The 18,476-nt window shown below is 43.3% G+C and overlaps 1 protein-coding gene across 8 annotated transcripts in view; it reads left to right on the top strand.

Annotated features, from left to right (window-relative positions):
* LOC120048006 (septin-6-like) overlaps positions 1-18,476 on the top strand; it is a 44,431-nt gene that overhangs the window by 3,304 nt on the left and 22,651 nt on the right. For all 8 annotated transcript variants that reach the window (XR_005476958.1, XR_005476957.1, XM_038993665.1 and 5 more), the window contains exons 2-4: positions 1,176-1,290; positions 12,796-12,991; positions 16,385-16,571. Coding sequence is in view for 6 of the 8 variants with exons in the window: in XM_038993665.1 (XP_038849593.1) it covers positions 1,176-1,290; positions 12,796-12,991; positions 16,385-16,571 (498 nt within the window). In the remaining 2 variants the exon portion in view is untranslated. The remainder of the gene's footprint in view (positions 1-1,175; positions 1,291-12,795; positions 12,992-16,384; positions 16,572-18,476) is intronic.

Raw genomic sequence — 18,476 nt, 5'->3', positions numbered from 1 at the left:
TACCGTGAAATGCTTACTTACAAGCCCTTAACCAACAGTGCAGTTCAAGAAGAGTTAAGAAAATATTTACCAAATAGACTAAAGTAAAAATTAACATAATAAGAATAACAAGGCTATATACAGGGTGTACCGGTACCGAGTGAGTGTGCGGGGGTACAGGTTAGTTGAAGTAATTTGTACATGTAGGTAAGGGTGAAGTGACTATGCATAGATAATAAACAATGAGTAGCAGTAGTGTACAAAAGGGAGGGGGCGGGGGGTCAATGTAAATAGTCCAGTGGCAATTTTATTAATTGTTCAGCAGTTTTATGGCTTGGGGGTGGAAGCTGTTGAGGAGCCTTTTGGCCCTAGACTTGGCGCTCCAGTACTGCTTGCAGTGCGGTAGCAGAGAAAACAGTCTTTAACTTGGGTGACTGGAGTCTCTGACAATTTTATGGGCTTTCCTCTGACACCGCCTATTATATAGATCCTGGATGGCAGGAAGTTTGGCTCCAGTATTGTACTGGGCCGTACGCACTACCCTCTGACCTCCTCCCTATAGGCCGTCTCATCGTTGTCGGTGATCAAGCCTACCACTGTTGTGTCGTCAGCAAACTTAATGATGGTGTTGGAGTCGTGTTTGGCCATGCAGTCGTGGGTGAACAAGGAGTACAGGAGGGTACTAAGCACACACCCCTGAGGGGCCCCAGTGTTAAGGATCAGCGTTGCAGACGTGTTTTTGCCTACTCTTACAGCTTGGGGGCACCCCGTCAGGAAGTCCAGTTGCAGAGGGAGTTTCTAAACCTGAGAATTGAGCCGACATGCGTTATCTTGCTAGAATACAATGGAATGTGTGAAACTAGTCTGGCAAAAATAGCGAAATTGTAGCTTAAACCATAGATTGTAGCTGTGGTTAACACTTCAACAGTTTGGGCCTTAGAATTTACACCACCAGTAGTTGTGGGAGGGAATGTTTGACATGTCATATTGCTGTGTAGTCATGTTCTACATGAAATGTGTAAACTGAGGTGAAATAATAATGTTATTATGATCAGCCTTATGTTAACCTAAATTACGATAGCCTAATCCATATCACCCCCGTTTCATATGTATCTGTGATTATACCTGGTGGTTAATGATTAATTACACATCTTTACTCAGTGTTCCTAATCTCAAAATCGTTCTCTTGTCTTTAGGGAGAAGGTGCTCGCGCCGTCCCTCTCGCCGGCCATGTCGGCTTCGACAGCATGCCTGACCAGCTGGTCAACAAGTCTGTCAACCACGGCTTTTGCTTCAACATCCTCTGCGTTGGTGAGTGTGTCATGCGTGAAACCTCCCTTTTCTCCTCAAGGCAAAATGGGAGCCATTCTCCGCCGCAATTTATATATTGCGTTTCCACTGTGAATGTAAACCTAATTCATTCTGTCTTTGACCCACTTTGGTTGTTTCTCACTGGTCAGTAGTAGGGCTGGGCGGTATACCGTATTTTACTATATACCGGTATTTATGCACGGACCGGTTTGGGTTTTTACTTTACCTTCTATAAAGGTATTTTATTGTTTGGTTTGTTAAATGTGATACGCCGTGTGTAACGTCCATTTTTATATTTTACTCCGCTACTTGAGTCATCCCTCTCGGTTCTCTCTCTCCATGCTGCTTTCCACAGACTTATTTCCACCCGTCACTCAAGGAGCGCATTTGTTGTTGCTTGACCACGAGACACTTTCGTTCAGTCTGCATGGTCAATGCAGCACATGCAACAATGTTGATGACAACGATGTTGTTTCCACTTTGATCTTAATATAAATCCACAAGTGTTCTGTAATTACACTATTAGTTTGTTTTTCTTACATCTGTAATGTTAGGGTTGCGAAAGTTCAACTGAGATAGGAACAATAGTACACCTGAACTTGGTTAAATTAATTGTTTAATTCAAAAGTTAATAAATGGCAAATACAATTTCCGTATATACGGGTTCAATGTTTCATCACGCAGGATAAGACAGAGAACTGATTTGTTTCTGACAAAGATATTATATTATACTCGTGACAGAGGTTAGTTCCCACTTCCGAGCCGGCCTGTCAGAGTAGAGACTGGGCGTGGTTTAGACTCACCCAGCCTATCGTTGATGTTGGCGCCTTAAGCCAGTCCTGGCCCCTTAGCGCATGTGATGTCCCGACGCTGTTGCTGTGTAGATTACGCTCCTTCACCCCAAAGGCTGAGGTCAGACAGTTTTATAACATTGTCTGAGATATCTGCACCTGTTATACAATGTCCACTGTTCTCGCTCAAGGCTAACTACAGCTTCCCAGCTTCTTATCTGAGCTAACTGTTACTTCCAGCACACACACACAGACATCCAGGCGCCCAGACCAACAGGTTGTCAATATCAAATCACGTTTGTTATAGTATTCAATCACATATAATACAGTTGCTAATCACGTTTGTTATAGTATTGGGTTATAGTGTATGACTCAGAACCTCACATATGTTTTTCGTGTGTATCGTTTATCTGTTATTGTCTGGTCAGCAGTCTCCTGATTCACCCCCCTCCTGTGTCTCTCTAAGATTAGCACAGTCTCGGCCACACAGTACAGCGCCCACACTACTGATACATTTGTTTCATACCCACACATATTTCATACACACACATATTTCACACACACACACATTTCAGACTGCTTGTTCATATCTTATGCTCAGATACAGTTGTTGCAATTTCAGGCTGTGGCCTCATGGTTAGACAGAGCACTTTCAAACTTTAATGCATAAGAAGCCCTACTAGCTTATAGTTAGTTAAGCATGTCAAAAAACCTTATAAAAACCCCACAGTAAACAGCTAGTTTGTATTTTCTTAGCAAGTTAATCTAATTCGTCTTAGCCACTAATGCTAATCGCTAGTTAGCTAACTAGCTAATAAAAGTACTGAGTCAGTGCAAACGTAGCTAGCTAATACAGCTTGATACCAGTACTGGTGGAGGCTTAAATCAGCATGTTGTTTGTGCAACAGTATCTTCTAAATCAAAGAGGAATAGGCGAAGCATGAATATGTTGGCCATATGAATAAAGATTTAATGTAGTCAAAGATTATAGGGTCCTCTAGGAAACACTTAACATCACTTTGGTTCTTACCCTGTCACAATAACTTGTCCATGGCACTTTCATTCGTTGTCCTGCCAAACAACACTATATTCAAAGTGCCCACTAACTATAGAATTCTATCATTCTATTTCCATGATTCTAAAAGTTCACCCAAGTGTTTTGATCTAAATCGCAATTGCAACATTTGGTTAAAAATAAGGCCTAGTATTTTTGCCCATATCGTGGCAGTGTGGAAATGACCACAAATGAGTGCAGGAAATGCAGAAATTGATGGAAATTGAGGAAATTATTTTAGGTTGAAGTTGAATTGAACAGTATAAAACAATCCGAATGGAGAAAGACCCATTGAAATAATTTAGAATATATGTGTTGCCTTGCCACCCTAGTCACACACTACTCATGAAGCAAATTTAGAACTTTTATCAATCAACAACATAAAATACTGTCAAATACCATCATACCGTCAAAAATGTGAAAAATACCATAATATGATATTTTGACCATATTGCCCAGCCCTAGTCAGGAGTAGACTCTGGTTACTGTAGCTAATTCATCCTCCATCATGTTCGAGCTGTCGTCTGGGACTGGGTGTAGAAATGCCAGTAAAATTATTCCAGTCAAGTGTAATTGTGCTGCTCCCACCAATAATGTCAAGTCAAAGCAATAGACCTGTTTATTTCTCCCCATATATTACTGTCTGTCTGTTACAGTATCTCAGAATTAAATACGCATGCCCTAGGCCTCATTTTGACAATCATGACAACTGTATACAACTTAGGTGAATAATATCTTGGCACTATTAGCTATGTTTCCATTAACTGGTCCAGTGATTTATTTTGTTGGTCAACATTTAGAAAGTTTGCATAGAAAATAAATTAGACAGTTGCCTGCTACGGTGCATTTTCATTTAACTATCTTCTATCGATAAATACAGCTGGACGTAATGATGTCACACACAACAATGTCAATTAAGAACACATTCTTATTTACAATGATGGCCTACCGAGAGACAAAAGGACTAGTGTGGGGACGGGGGCTGGGGGCTGTGATTAAAAATAAAAATGTAGGACAAAACACAGATGATAAGAGAGACACCACAACACTACATAAAGAGAGACACCACAACACTATATAGAGAAGCAGCAGCACCACATGGTACAAACATGGTTAGGCACAGGCAGCACAAAAGGCAAAAAGGTAGCGACAACAATAATCAGGCGAAGCAGCCACCGTAGGCAAGAGTGTCCATGATTGAGTGTTTGAATGTAGAGATGGAGATAAAACGGTCCAGTTTGAGTGTTGTTTTTGCAGCTCGTTCCAGTCTAGCTGCACTGAGAAGAGGAGCGACCCAGGGATGTATAATAGCAGCACAACATTGCTTAGAGTCAAGGGCAGTGGTGACATCATTGAGGACCTTTAAGGTTGTAGTGACACATCCATAACCTGAGCGGAAACCAGATTGCATACCAGAGAGAATACTATAGACATCAAGAAAGCCAGTCAGTTTATTATTGACAAGTTTTTCCAACATTTTTGATAAACAGGGCCAAATATAACAGTTAGGATCAGCTTAATCTCCCCCTTTAAATAAAGGATGCACCATGGCTGCCTTCCAAGCACTGGGAACCTTCCCAAAGAGGAGAGACAAGCTTGGTGATGATAGGGGCAGCAACCTTAAAGAAGAAAGGATCTAAATCATCTGAGTCAGATGTTTTTTTTGGGGTCAAGTTTAAGGAGCTCCTTTAGCAGCACAAAATCAGTGACCGCCTGCAGGGAGAAGCTGTGTAGGGGGGCAGGGGAAAAAGAGGGAGAAGCATCAGGACTAGTCAGATTAGAAAGGCTGGGAGATGAGGAAGTGTTGGATTGGCAAAGAGGCATCCAACAAAGAGCTCAGCCATACGCTCCTTGTCAGTAACAACCACATCAACATTAAGGGATATGGGCAGCTGTGAGGAGGAGGGTTTATTATCCAGGTCTTCCTACCAATTTCCAGAACATGGGGTTAGCCGTGCGTGCTTGTTAACAATACCACTGAAAATATAAAAAAAGAAGGTCCAAGAATCTTCGACAGAGGGGATCAAGCGGATTCTATACCAATTCAGGCCAGGCCATGAAGGAAGGTGGTTTATGCATTTCCCATTTTATGTCACCTAGCAGCACAAATTCAGACTTAGTGGGGCCAGGAGAGAGCTTAGGGCAGGTAGGGTACAGGCCGGTGTTGATGGTGGATGATAACACCCAGCAACAGTCAACAAAGAGCAATTTGCTTAATGCTTAAAACCAGCAAATCAAATTGTGGAGACAACTGAGCACTGAACGTGTTCCTTGGGAAAGATTGTCATTCCACCACCTTTGGAAGATCTGTCTTGCCGAAAAAGGTAATAACTAGAAAGGTTAACATCAGTGTTCAGAATACTCTTTCTTAACCATGGCTCAGTAATGACCAACACATCTGGCTGGATAAGAGCTGTGAACCCACACTTTCAATTGATTAATTTGAGGTAATAAGCTTCTCGTGTTAACGTGCAGAAAATCCAGGCTTTTATGAGAGCAGAAATCAGGGAAGCAGAAATCATCAGAGCACAAGTCAGAATTGGGGCTAGCAACAGTAGACAGGCCAGGGTGTACATGCACATTTCCAGATATCATCAGCAGTAATACAATCAGGGCATGGCAGAGGACAGGGAGTGCTCTGCAGTGTTGATTTGTTATGACATTTAAACGTGCATCAGCTGGCAACAAGATCATATTGTACAGCAAAGCCGGCGAGAGAGGGTTAGATTAGGATGGGAGGCCAAGAATCTTTGTAACCAATAGAGAGTCAGAGTCGCGAGTGTGTGAACAAACATTGTCTGTCCCACGGTCTGTTGAACAAGCAAGTTTATAGTCAACAAAGTTCGCAGGAGTCATGGAACAAATACCACAAAGCACAAGAAAAAATTGGGCTAGCCATTGTAAGTTAAAAGAGTCACTCTCCCCAACAAAATAACTTGAGAGAGTAGCTCTCTAAGAGTCCAGTAGGCTATACAAGTGTGAGATACAATAAATAAATAGTAGGCCTATACTAATTAATTAAAGCATTTCTGAGTAAAGCTCACATAAGATTCACAAGTTAATTAGCCTGTGTGTGTGTCACAGGAGGTTGGTTGTACCTTAATTGGGAGGACAGGCTCGTGGTAATGCCAGGAGCGGAATGAGTAGAATGGTATCAAATACATCAAACACATAGTTTCCATGTGGTTGATGCCATTCTATTCGCTCCATTCCAGCCGTAATTATGAGCCATCTTCCCCTCCGCAGCCTCCACGTGTGCCTGTGCGCGTGTGTGCGTGTGTGTGTGCGTGCGTGCGCGTGCCTGTGTGCTAGATGAGAGCGAAAGCTTGGGAGAGAGGGGGGAGTGTGGCAGGGGTACCTGTACCAGACAGGGAGTCAGGGCAGACGGGGAGCAGATCGCCCAGTGGGATCCAAGCAGCAGTGCAACAGGAATAGGAGAAGTAGGAGAAGCTTTTGTCAAGGGGCTGAGTAGGAGAGAAGGCGTTCAACCTTACTAGACAGTTGCATAGTGGAGCAGATAAAACATCCGAAGCAAATTAAGTTTTTCCATTACCCATTTAGGCAAATTGCGCATTAATACATTGGCAACAGCCTGTATGCCCTCCCACCTAACTGTTTCAAATTTCAGGTAGCCTGTGAAAGCCTGCATGGATGGAATTGGCCCCCCCCCCCAATCCATATATGAACTTGTACATACGAACGACAATTTACAGGCGCACAGATGCACACAAACAATGACTACATCTCATCTGCCCAGACCTGCATGCTCCCACCCCCATCCCTAGTGCCTGCATGCTCCCACCCCCATCCCTAGTGCCTGCATGCTCCCACCCCCATCCCTAGTGCCTGCATGCTCCCATCCCTAGTGCCTGCATGCTCCCATCCCTAGTGCCTGCATGCTCCCATCCCTAGTGCCTGCATGCTCCCATCCCTAGTGCCTGAATGCTCCCATCCCTAGTGCCTGCTTTATTGTTTGCCACTTGGCCTTAAATTGTATCCATTTGATTTTCATCTGTTGCCTCTGCTATTTAAATATTTAAATAATAAATCCGATGTTTTCATTGTGTTAACGATGGCGGTTTGATTTCCAAGTTTTTGGTATACGTTTTTTCAAGATGAGTGATGAGAATGAATCGTCCAGCCCATTGGGTATCTCATACCCCATATGCTATGTCTTCAAATATGTAGACAGAAGGATTAAAAGCCATTTTACATATTTAATTTATTTTCATGTGCCAACATTTCGCCACTGTCCGTGCCATGTTGAAACTTCCTACCTGCCCTAAGCTCTCTCCTGGCCCCTTACACTAAGTCTGAATTTGTTCTGCTAGGTGACCTAAACTGGGACATGCTTAGCCCACCTGACCAAGTCTTAAAGCAATAGGACTCCCTAAATCTTTCTCAGATTATTACCAGTCCCACAAGGTATGACTCCAAACACCCAGAAAAGGCTACTCTCCTCAATGTTATCCTCACAAATAATTCTAATAGGTATCAGTCTGGTATTTTCTGTAATGATCGTAGTGGTCACTGTTTTACAGCCTGTGTTCGTAATGGCTGCTCAGTGAAATGACCTGTCCTGATTTGTCATAGATGCTTGCTAAAAAACATTAATGAGAAAGCCTTCCTTCATGTACTGGCCTCTGTATATGGTATAGAATCAGCTTGATACCCTCTATCGAAGATGCTTGGACATTCTTTTTTAATATTTTCAGTGGTATTGTTTACAAACACGCCCCCATAAATAAAATTAGAATTAAAAACAGGTTCAGCCCCTGGTTCAACCGTGATCTTGCAGAGTTACTCCACCTCAAGAATTGCATTTGGCGAAAGGCTCGGCACACGCATACTCAGGCTGACTGGCTCTCGTTCAGGCAAATGAGAAATAAGTGCACTCAGGCAATCCGAAAGGCCAAAGTTAGTTACTTTAAGGAGCAGTTTTCTCTCTGTGGGTCTAACCCAAAGTAGTTCTGGAAAATGGTTAAAGACCTGGAGAATAAACCCTACTCCTCACAGCTGCCCATGTCCCTTAATGTTGTTGATGTGGTTTTTACTGACAAGAAGCACATTGCTGAACTCTTTAATCACCACTTCATTAAGTCAGGATTCCTATTTGACTCAGCCATGCCTCCTTGCCCGTCCAACATTTCCTCATCTCTCACCCCTTCTAATGCGACTAGTCCAGACACTCCTCCCGCTTTTCCCCCTGCCCCGCTACAAAGTTTCTCCCTGCAGGCGGTCACTGAGTCCGAGGTGCTAAAGGAGCTCCTTTAACTTGACCCAAAAAAAACATCTGGGTCAGATGGTTTAGACCCTTTCTTCTTCCAGGTTGCTGCCCCTATCATCGCCAAGCCTATCTCTGACTCTTTTTTTTTCTCTCCTCGCTGGGGAGTTCCCAGTGCTTGGAAGGCAGCCACGGTTCGTCCTTTATTTAAAGGGGGAGATCAAGCTGATCCTAACTGTTATAGGCCAATGTCTATTTAGCCCTGTTTATCAAAACTGTTGGAAAAACTTGTCAATAATCAACTGACTGGCTTTCTTGATGTCTATAGTATTCGCTTTGGTATGCAATCTGGTTTCCGCTCAGGTTATGGATGTGTCACTGCAACCTTAAAGGTCCTCAATGATGTCACCATTGCCTTTGATTCTAAGCAATGTTGTGTTGCTATTTTTATTGACTTGGCTAAAGCTTTAGATACTGTAGACCATTCCGTTCTTGTGGGCTGGCTAAGGAGTATTGGTGTCTCTGAGGGGTCTTTGGCTTGCTTTGCTAACTAACTCTCTCAAAGAGTACAGTGTATAAAGTCAGAACATCTGCTGTCTCAGCCATTGCCTGTCACAAAGGGAGTACCCCAAGGCTTGATCCTAGGCCCCACGCTCTTCTCAATTTACATCAACAACATAGCTCAGGCAGCAGCAAGCTCACTCATCCATTTATATGCAGATGATGCAGTCTTATACTCAGCTGGCCCCTCCCCAGATTTTGTGTTAAACACTCTACAACAAATCTTTCTTAGTATCCAGCAAGTTTTCTCTGCCTTTAACCTTGTTCTGAAACCTCCAAAACAAAGGTCATGTGGTTGGGTAAGAAGAAGGACCCTCTCCCCATTGGTGTGATTACTACCTCTGAGAGTTTAGAGCTTGAAGTAGTCACCTAAATACAAGTACTTGGGAGTATGGCTAGACGGTACACTGTCCTACTCTCAGCACATATCAAAGCTGCAGGTTAAAGTTAAATCTAGACTTGGTTTCCTCTATCGTAATCGCTCCTCTTTCACCTCAGCTGCCAAACTAACCCTGGTTCAGATGACCAATCTACCCATGCTAGATTACGGAGACTACATGTATAGATCGGCAGGTAAGGGTGCTCTCGAGCAGCTAGATGTCCTTTACCATTCGGCCATCAGATTTGCCACCAATGCTCCTTATAGGACACATCTCTGCACTCCCCCTATCTGAGATATATACTGCAGCCCTCATCCTCCACATACAACACCCGTTCTGCCAGTCACATTCTGTTGAAGGTCCCCAAAGCACACACATCCCTGGGTTGCTCGTCTTTTCAGTTCGCTGCAGCTAGCGACTGGAACGAGCTGCAATAAACACTCAAACTGGACAGTTTTTTTTTATTATTATTATTATTTTTTAAATAAATTTGATCCCCTTTTCTCCCCAATTTTCGTGGTATCCAATCGCTAGTAATTACTATCTTGTCTCATCGCTACAACTCCCGTACGGGCTCGGGAGAGACGAAGGTCGAAAGCCATGCGTCCTCCGAAGCACAACCCAACCAAGCCGCACTGCTTCTTAACACAGCGCGCCTCCAACCCGGAAGCCAGCCGCACCAATGTGTCGGAGGAAACACCGTGCACCCGCCCCCCTCGGTTAGCGCGCACTGCGCCCGGCCCGCCACAGGAGTCGCTGGAGCGCGATGAGACAAGGATATCCCTACCGGCCAAACCCTCCCTAACCCGGACGACGCTAAGCCAATTGTGCGTCGCCCCACGGACCTCCCGGTCGCGGCCGGCTGCGACAGAGCCTGGGCGCGAACCCAGAGACTCTGGTGGCGCAGCTATCTAGACCACTGCGCCACCCGGGAGGCCCTCAAACTGGACAGTTTTATCGCAATATCTTCATTCAAAGACTCAATCATGGACACTCTTACTGACAGTTGTGGCTGCTTTGCGTGATGTATTGTTGTCTCTGTACCTTCTTGCCCATTGTGCTGTTGTCTGTGCCCATTAATGTTAGTACCATGTTTTGTGCTGCTACCATGTTGTGCTGCTACCATATTGTTGTCATGTTGTGTTGCTACCATGCTGTGTTGTCATGTGTTGCTGACTTGCTATCTTGTCTAAGGTCTCTCTTTATGTAGTGTTGTGTTGTCTCTCTTGTCGTGATGTGTTTTGTCCTATATTTTATATCCCATATCATTAACATGATATCCAGAAGGTCGGACTTCCTAACCTAATATATCCGGTAATGAGCACCGAGCTCTGTTTACAGAGCGGCGCAGCATTCTCAACAAAAACTGCGCCGCTTTCTCGACCCAAACAATTTGTGGTCGTGGTCTTCAAGTTGTTTCCGCGGGTTCGCAAAAATCTAAATTAATATGACGAGCTGAATTGAATGTAAAAGACTTTGAGAATAAAACGTTTGCGGTATGCTCAGCGCTCCATTGACATTTCACAGAGATACGCTTGTTTCTGTAAGAAGTCTTTGGAAAAAACACGAACTTTGCATTAATATGAACAGTGTATACTAATCTATGATAATGTCATGTCTCAAAATCGATATATATCTTACCTCTATATTGTTTTATGTCCTCCGGATTGGAGAAGAAAGATGAGTTCAACGGTGAACCTTTCAGTTAGCCTTAATTCTCACACTATTTTTCTCTGGCCTCCATTTATTTATTCACCCTAATTTTGGCCATCCTACAAGGGTAAAACGGCCAATAAGTTTTGAACAGATTTTAATAGAGATGAGGTTTGGGCCATTGGTTTTCTTAGAGGATTATCTACACAACGAACATATCATTTTACTCATTGGTCAAAAGACGCGTTTTTGATTGGACAGCCGTTTCCATTACACATGTCGCAAACATTCTTTTGGTTACATTGCTTTTGTCTAAATAAACCTGGCTCAATGGAAACCTGCCTATTGACAGATATAGTTTTCAAATATTAGCCTTTTTTTAAAGCAAATGGTCAATTTTGTTGAAAGTAGGAAACAGAGAATATAATTCTCTCTCCATTTTCCACACTCTAAATTACTTGAAAGTTATCAGTGGCACTCAAAACATTCAAAAGCAATGGCAGAAGCCCTAGAACCTCTATTATTACAGTCTACTCTATGAAGTCTGGTGTGTGTGAATCCCAGGAAGCAAAACAGTTGTAAAATTGCACAGGCCTACAGCTCAAGCCCCAGAAATGTGATCCGGAGGCATGTGGCAAGAACTGAATCGAGAGCAAAACTTTTTGTCCTCACGAGACTTAGATTTCTTATGCTTTTTGCTGGTACATTCAAATGGAAACCTTTGGATGTCAGGGCCCCATCTTTAGCATGGGGTTCAGCTTGGGTCCCTGCCAAGCGAGATGCTCATTGCTTATCCAGCCCTGCCAAATTTCTATGAGGATGATGAGAGACCACGGAAACATCTTGACGATGACCTGAGGTGGACTTTCTCTCAGACGCAGGAAATGGGAGGGGAGAATCTGGCACTGTGCTGTTCCATTCTAACCCCCCTCCACTATTTAGTGTGCACTCAGAGTGAAAGCCTGATGCCTTGTGAAAGGAAGACTAATATACCGTTGGCAGTATAGAGCTCTGCGTGCTCTGTGTGTAGATGTGGTGTCTGATGAACAGAAGTAAGCCTCGGGCAGCATCCCAAATGGCACCCTATTCCCTATATAGTGCACTACTTAGGGAATACGGTGCCGTTTGGGAAGTACCACTAGATTTTCTTGCACTGGGAAAGGAAGGCGCCTTCTCACCCGACTGACAGCTTTGAACAGTGTGAGTTTGTCAGAACGCATCAGGACATCCGTGACTCAGACCCATGCGGCCATTTTTATGATGGTCTGCTCTAGATATCAACTGTGGTGGACATAGGATTATCTTGTGTGCTACGCCGCTGCAAGATGTCACATTCAATGTAGTCCCTCTTAAAGGCACCCAAGTTATTAGACATTTCTGCAGCGCATCTTTTTTATTCCATTAAAAAGCGCCTCCTGCCAAAAGCAGCGGAGGAGCCAGAGGTAGGGGCTCACAGCTAAATGTATAGGGAAGTGACAAATGGGAAGAGTCCATATAATTAACATTCTGGTGGCATTAGAGAGATCTGCTCTGCAGCCCGAGTCCAAATTGTAAAACTGAAGTATTTTCAACAGGATGTACTAAATCCTGTAATGTACAGTATGGGAGAATATTTTAAGGCCACATTTATTCTGACAATAGCCCAATCTGGAATATTCCCTGCTGTTCAATGCTAATTTCCATTAATGATATACTGTAACCTATACCCATTGACTCTAGAAGAATATAGCTTATGAATGCCTAATGAGCTTAGTACAACTATCTCACTCAAACTCCAGATAGTAGAGCCCACAAAAAAAGTACACAATGGTGAATGAACTGAAAGGTATGCGTGTATTTTAGGTGAGACGGGCCTGGGCAAGTCCACTCTCATGGACACCCTGTTCAACACCAAGTTCGAGGGCGAACCCACCCAGCACAACCAGCCGAGTGTGCAGCTCAAGTCCAACACCTACGAGCTCCAGGAGAGCAATGTGCGCCTCAAGCTGACCGTGGTCAACACTGTGGGCTTCGGAGACCAGATCAACAAAGAGGACAGGTGAGAGACAATGATGTAGATAAACATATGCATATACTGAATGTATGTCTGTCTGTCTGTCTTTGGGATTAGAGCCCCAGGTTCCGCTTCATGTGTCTAAGAGATGTATAGATTGTACAATCATTTATTGGTCGCATTCATTAGGCACAAAACAGAAGAAAACTCTCTGAAACGGGTAGGCACTATGATAACTTATGCAACCCCCTTATGAATACAGGCCTGGTGTTCCTACAGTATACCACTGCCAAGAATATATCTTTCACAGGAGTGATAGTTTGTGAATGTCACTCTTTAATTGTGCATGCTTGAGATGCCAACTATGAAGTGTGGACTTGAGATGCCCCTATGAAGTAGAGGTCGACCGATTAGGATTTTTCAACGCCGACACCGATACCGATTATTGGAGGACCAAAAAAAGCCGATACCGATTAATCGGCCGATTTCAAAAAATGTTTTATTTGTAATAGTGACAATTACAACAATACTGAATGAACACTTATTTTAACTTAATATAATACATCAATAAAATCAATTTAGCCTCAAATAAATAATGAAACATGTTCAATTTGGTTTAAATAATGCAAAAAAAAAGTGTTGGAGAAGAAAGTAAAAGTGCAATATGTGCCATGTAAGAAAGCTAACGTTTAAGTTCCTTGCTCGGAACATGAGAACATTTGAAAGCTGGTGGTTCCTTTTAACATGAGTCTTCAATATTCCCAGGTAAGAAGTTTTAGGTTGTAGTTATTATAGGAATTATAGGACTATTTCTCTCTATACCATTTGTATTTCATTAACCTTTGACAATTGGTTGTTCTTATAGGCACTTTAGTATTGCCAGTGTAACAGTATAGCTTCCGTCCCTCTCCTCGCTCCTACCTGGGCTCGAACCAGGAACACATCGACAACAGCCAACCTCGAAGCAGCGTTACTCATGCAGAGCAAGCGAGTGACGTTTGAAACGCTATTAGCGCGCACCCCGCTAACTAGCTAGCCATTTCACATCGGCTACACCAGCCTAATCTCGAGAGTTGATAGGCTTGAAGTCATAAACAGTGCAATGCTTGAAGCACAACGAAGAGCTGCTGGCAAAACGCACGAAAGTGCTGTTTTGTGTTCCTACAATAAAAACAAAGTATAAAAAAAAAAAAGAAAGTGCTGTTTGAATGAATGCTTACGAGCGAGCTGCTGCCTACCACCGCTCAGTCAGACTGCTCTATCAAATCATGGACTTAGTTATAACATAATAACACACAGAAATACGAGCCTTAGGTCATTAATATGGTCGAACCCAGAAACTATCATCTCGAAAACAAGACGTTTATTCTTTCAGTGAAATACGGAACCGTTCCGTATTTTATCTAACGGGTGGCATCCATAAGTCTAAATATTCCTGTTACATTGCACAACCTTCAATGTTATGTCATAATTACGTAAAATTCTGGCAAATTAGGCGGCCCAAACTGTTGCATATACACTGACTCTGCGTGCAAGAGAAGTGACACATTTTCACCTGGTTAATATTGCCTGCTAACCTGGATTTCTTTTAGCTAAATATGCAGGTTTAAAAATATATACTTCTGTGTATTGATTTTAAGAAAGGCATTGATGTTTATGGTTAGGTACACATTGGAGCAATGTTACGCACCGCATCGATTATATGCAACGCAGGACACGCTAGATAAACTAGTAATATCATCAACCATGTGTAGTTAACTAGTGGTTATGATTGATTGATTGATTGTTTTTTATAAGATAAGTTTAATGCTAGCTAGCAACTTACCTTGGCTTACTGCATTCGCGTAACAGGCAGGCTCCTCGTGGAGTGCAATGTAATCAGGTGGTTAGAGTGTTGGACTAGTTAACTGTAAGGTTGCAAGATTGAATCCCCCGAGCTGACAAGGTAAAAATCTGTCGTTCTGCCCCTGAACGAGGCAGTTAACCCACCGTTCCTAGGCCGTCATTGAAAATAAGAATGTGTTTTTAATTGACTTGCCTAGTTAAATAAAGATTAAATAAAGGTGTAAAAAAACAAACCAATTGGCCATTCCAATTAATTGGTCGACCTCTACTATGAAGTGTGGAATTGAGATGCCCCCTATGAAATGTGGAATTGAGATGCCCCCTATGAAGTGTGGACTTGAGGTCATCCCCTTTGGAGTCTGGTGGAACATTAGGTACTACTCTTATGATGCCTCTCCCATACCTTATGTAAACAGTGAGTCATTGATAGATTTATTGTTAGACAATATGAATAACAGTAGTCTGACACTTGAGCCAGGAGTCTCAAGGGCTAAATCATACAGTGTCTTGTCTGTGGGAAAGGGAGTACTACTCTACCTGTCACTTTCCATCTGATGGAAATCTTCTAGTGAACATGGGATCTCATTGTATCCATTCTCCCTCCCTCCTGTCATGTGAACCTCAGAGAGGGTGGATGATGTCATGTGAGCACCAGGCAGCTCTCTCTAATCTCAGTCCTCAGTCTGTCCCAGACCTCTCTAGCTGCTCTGGTTAGGGCCCCGAGGGGGAGGCTGTGCTAGTTACAGGAACCCTCATGTAGGTCAGCGCTCTAGGTTCAAACTGCTTCACATCACTATCAAATGGTGGCTGGATGAGGGTGAGCTAAGGGCTAGCAGTTAACCTCGGTTGAGTTTCTTATGGGGGAGTGGAGGTGGGAAGAGGTGTGTGTGTGTGTGTCTGTGCACTCACACGTGTTTGTGTGTTGAAGGGCAGAGGTAAAACCTGAGTTTAATCAGCGGTTCCTATCCGCCTTCGGCCATGCGGTGAATCTTCCCCTTCCTTGGCGATGGTATGCCTCTCCTCTGCTCCCTGATCCGTGCGCTCCCACGTCTTTTCCCCACCATGTTCTGCCTGATGACTCCCAGCTAATGAAACCCAGCTCAGCTGAATGATGGATCAGCAGATCACTTATATGGAGCTGAGCTGTACTCACTTAGCATCTAGCTACCTCCCACTAACAACACTCCGGGATTAAAGTACAAACTGGCTTAAATCTCTCACTTAAAGGGATACTTCTGGATTTTGGCATTGAAGCCCTTTATCTACTTCTCCAGAGTCAGATTAACCATTTGTGTGTCAGCTAGCATACTGGATGCAGAGACATAAAAATGGTATCCATAAGTTCGTCTGACTCTGGAACAAGTAGGTAAAGGGCTTCATTGCCGAAATCCCTTTAAGAGAGGCTTTACAACATACCCTCTGGTATTCTATGGTGGTGGAAAGGTAAAGGTATAGCCTACCCTTAATCCTATATGACGATAGTAAGACACATTTTTTATTTTTGGTGGACAGCTACATCTTCAGTCCGGTTTCCTTATCAGCTGTTTATGGTGTGTTTATAACACCTTGAAACACATGCTTTTCTCTCCTCAGCTACAAGTCTATTGTGGAGTTTATCGACACCCAGTTTGAGGCCTATCTGCAGGAGGAGCTGAAAATCAAGCGCACGTTACACAGCTACCACGACACACGCATCCACGCCTGCCTGTACTTCATCGCACCCACCGGACACTCCCTCAAGTCCCTGGACCTGGTCACTATGAAGAAACTGGACAGCAAGGTGGGCTGCAAGGCTAGCTAATTACACTATGATTCCAATGGTTCACTGAGTTCAATTCCTGCGTGGGACAGATATAGTATACCGAGTTGACCTATATGTGTCACTGTCAAGGTTGGCTTCTCTGTAAGCCGCTTTGGAAAAAGATTTCTGCTAAATTACCATATTATGCAATCCATTCATTAAACTCTGCTGATTTGAAGTGCCACTTGAAAAGCAGCTTCCATAATATGATAACCTCGGTTGAAGAGTCATATTTTTTTCATAGCTATTTATAAAATGCACGGGAAAAGAGAAAGCTCTCTAGCGTCAAGATGATGTCACCATGTAGATGCAGGGCATCATTGATGTCATCACAGAGCATCGTGGCTCATAAACTCTTCTACACCATTTGCACGCTCAAAGATGGGCTCCTGTCCCGTGACGTTGTAGGTCAGCCGTGAAACGCCGGCCCTTGGTCGTCATGGTGACACTCACTCTATTTTCCTAGGGCCACCCCAAAAGGCCCTATTTGCATAGAAACTTCCTGGCTTTCGAGTGTTTGCCAGAGCAGCTGTACCCTAGCCACCTTCCAGCCTCTGTGATCCAAAGCAGAAGCCTCCCTGTGTAGGCAGGCAGCTACAATGAAACAAAGCCTGTTGCGTAGAAGGGAGTGCAGTGTCTCTTGAGTTTATGGGTGAGAAGTGGTGGTGGGTGAATGTTTGACAAAACCCCCCCTGCATCCTCAGGCCTCCTCTTCCGTCCTGTGCCTCCATTGAAGCAGATATTCTGGCATATCTCTTCCCTATCTCTTCATGTTCTGATTTTGACACCAAGCATGGGGGCTGGAGGAAGTGTTTCTTCTAAACCAGCTGGATCAGTAGGCTCTCATCATTAACATTGTGTTTGGAGATCTCTTCACGAGATAGATCCTGCGTTAGAGATGAACTAGTACTACCCTCTCTTGTAAATGCTCTTACTGCTCTGCTGTCTATTTTTTATCTTTGCTTCGTTCCAAGCTCTGATTATGGCGGAAATGCACATAGATATGCCCAAATCAAACATCCCTGAAGCTAGTAGAGGCTAGAGGTGTTCAGATATAAAAAGACATGTTACATTTCTAGCTTTTGTATCTGTCTGCATGATATCCCTGCTGTAGACCAAGGCACAAGGCATCCAGAGAAGCATAAGAAAGGGAGGTGTAGGCCCAGATCTCAAGGTCTATTTATATCCTGTCTTGGCCAGATGTTCCCCACTTGTCTCAGGAGGTTTAGCTAGCTAGCTGTGATGTAATGACCTGGCTGCATAGGAGATGCTCGCATCATCCGGCCCCGCTCTGCTACCTTCCAGCTGAGGTTTCCCCAGCAAACACAGAATGTACTCGTAATGTTCCCAGAAGGTTCTCCTTTGGTTATTTGCTAGCTGGGTACACTCTCCAATCAGAACACCAGCTTGATGCTGCTGCACAATATAGGCTAAACCCAGCAGCTTGGGTACAACTTTGGTTTGATATGGGTTTAGTAGCCCATACAGAAAAAGTATATAATAACATAGATTTTAACAACCAACATATATGTACATGTATTTAAGTGTATGTAAATTACAGATATAAATATATGTTTAAGCCATTAAAAAAATGTCTGTTTTCATATATTTCTACATATGTTTCTGTATTTAAATATATGGTGTGGAAATTGATTTTGACAGTATGCTGTGGTTGGTAGTAAAATATATTCCCAAATATATTTCATAATTATAAACTGGGTGGTTTGCCGTGGTATATCAGACAGTATACCATGGGTATGACTAAACATTTGTTTTTACTGCTCTAATTACGTTGGTAACTAGTTTATTACATTTACATTTAAGTCATTTAGCGGACGCTCTTATCCAGAGCGACTTACAAATGGGAAAGTTCATACATATTCA

Source organism: Salvelinus namaycush, chromosome 5, assembly GCF_016432855.1.
Source record: "Salvelinus namaycush isolate Seneca chromosome 5, SaNama_1.0, whole genome shotgun sequence".
NCBI lineage: Eukaryota > Metazoa > Chordata > Actinopteri > Salmoniformes > Salmonidae > Salvelinus > Salvelinus namaycush.
Note: the sequence above shows the minus strand (reverse complement) of the source record. Positions and strands in the feature narration are given on the sequence as shown.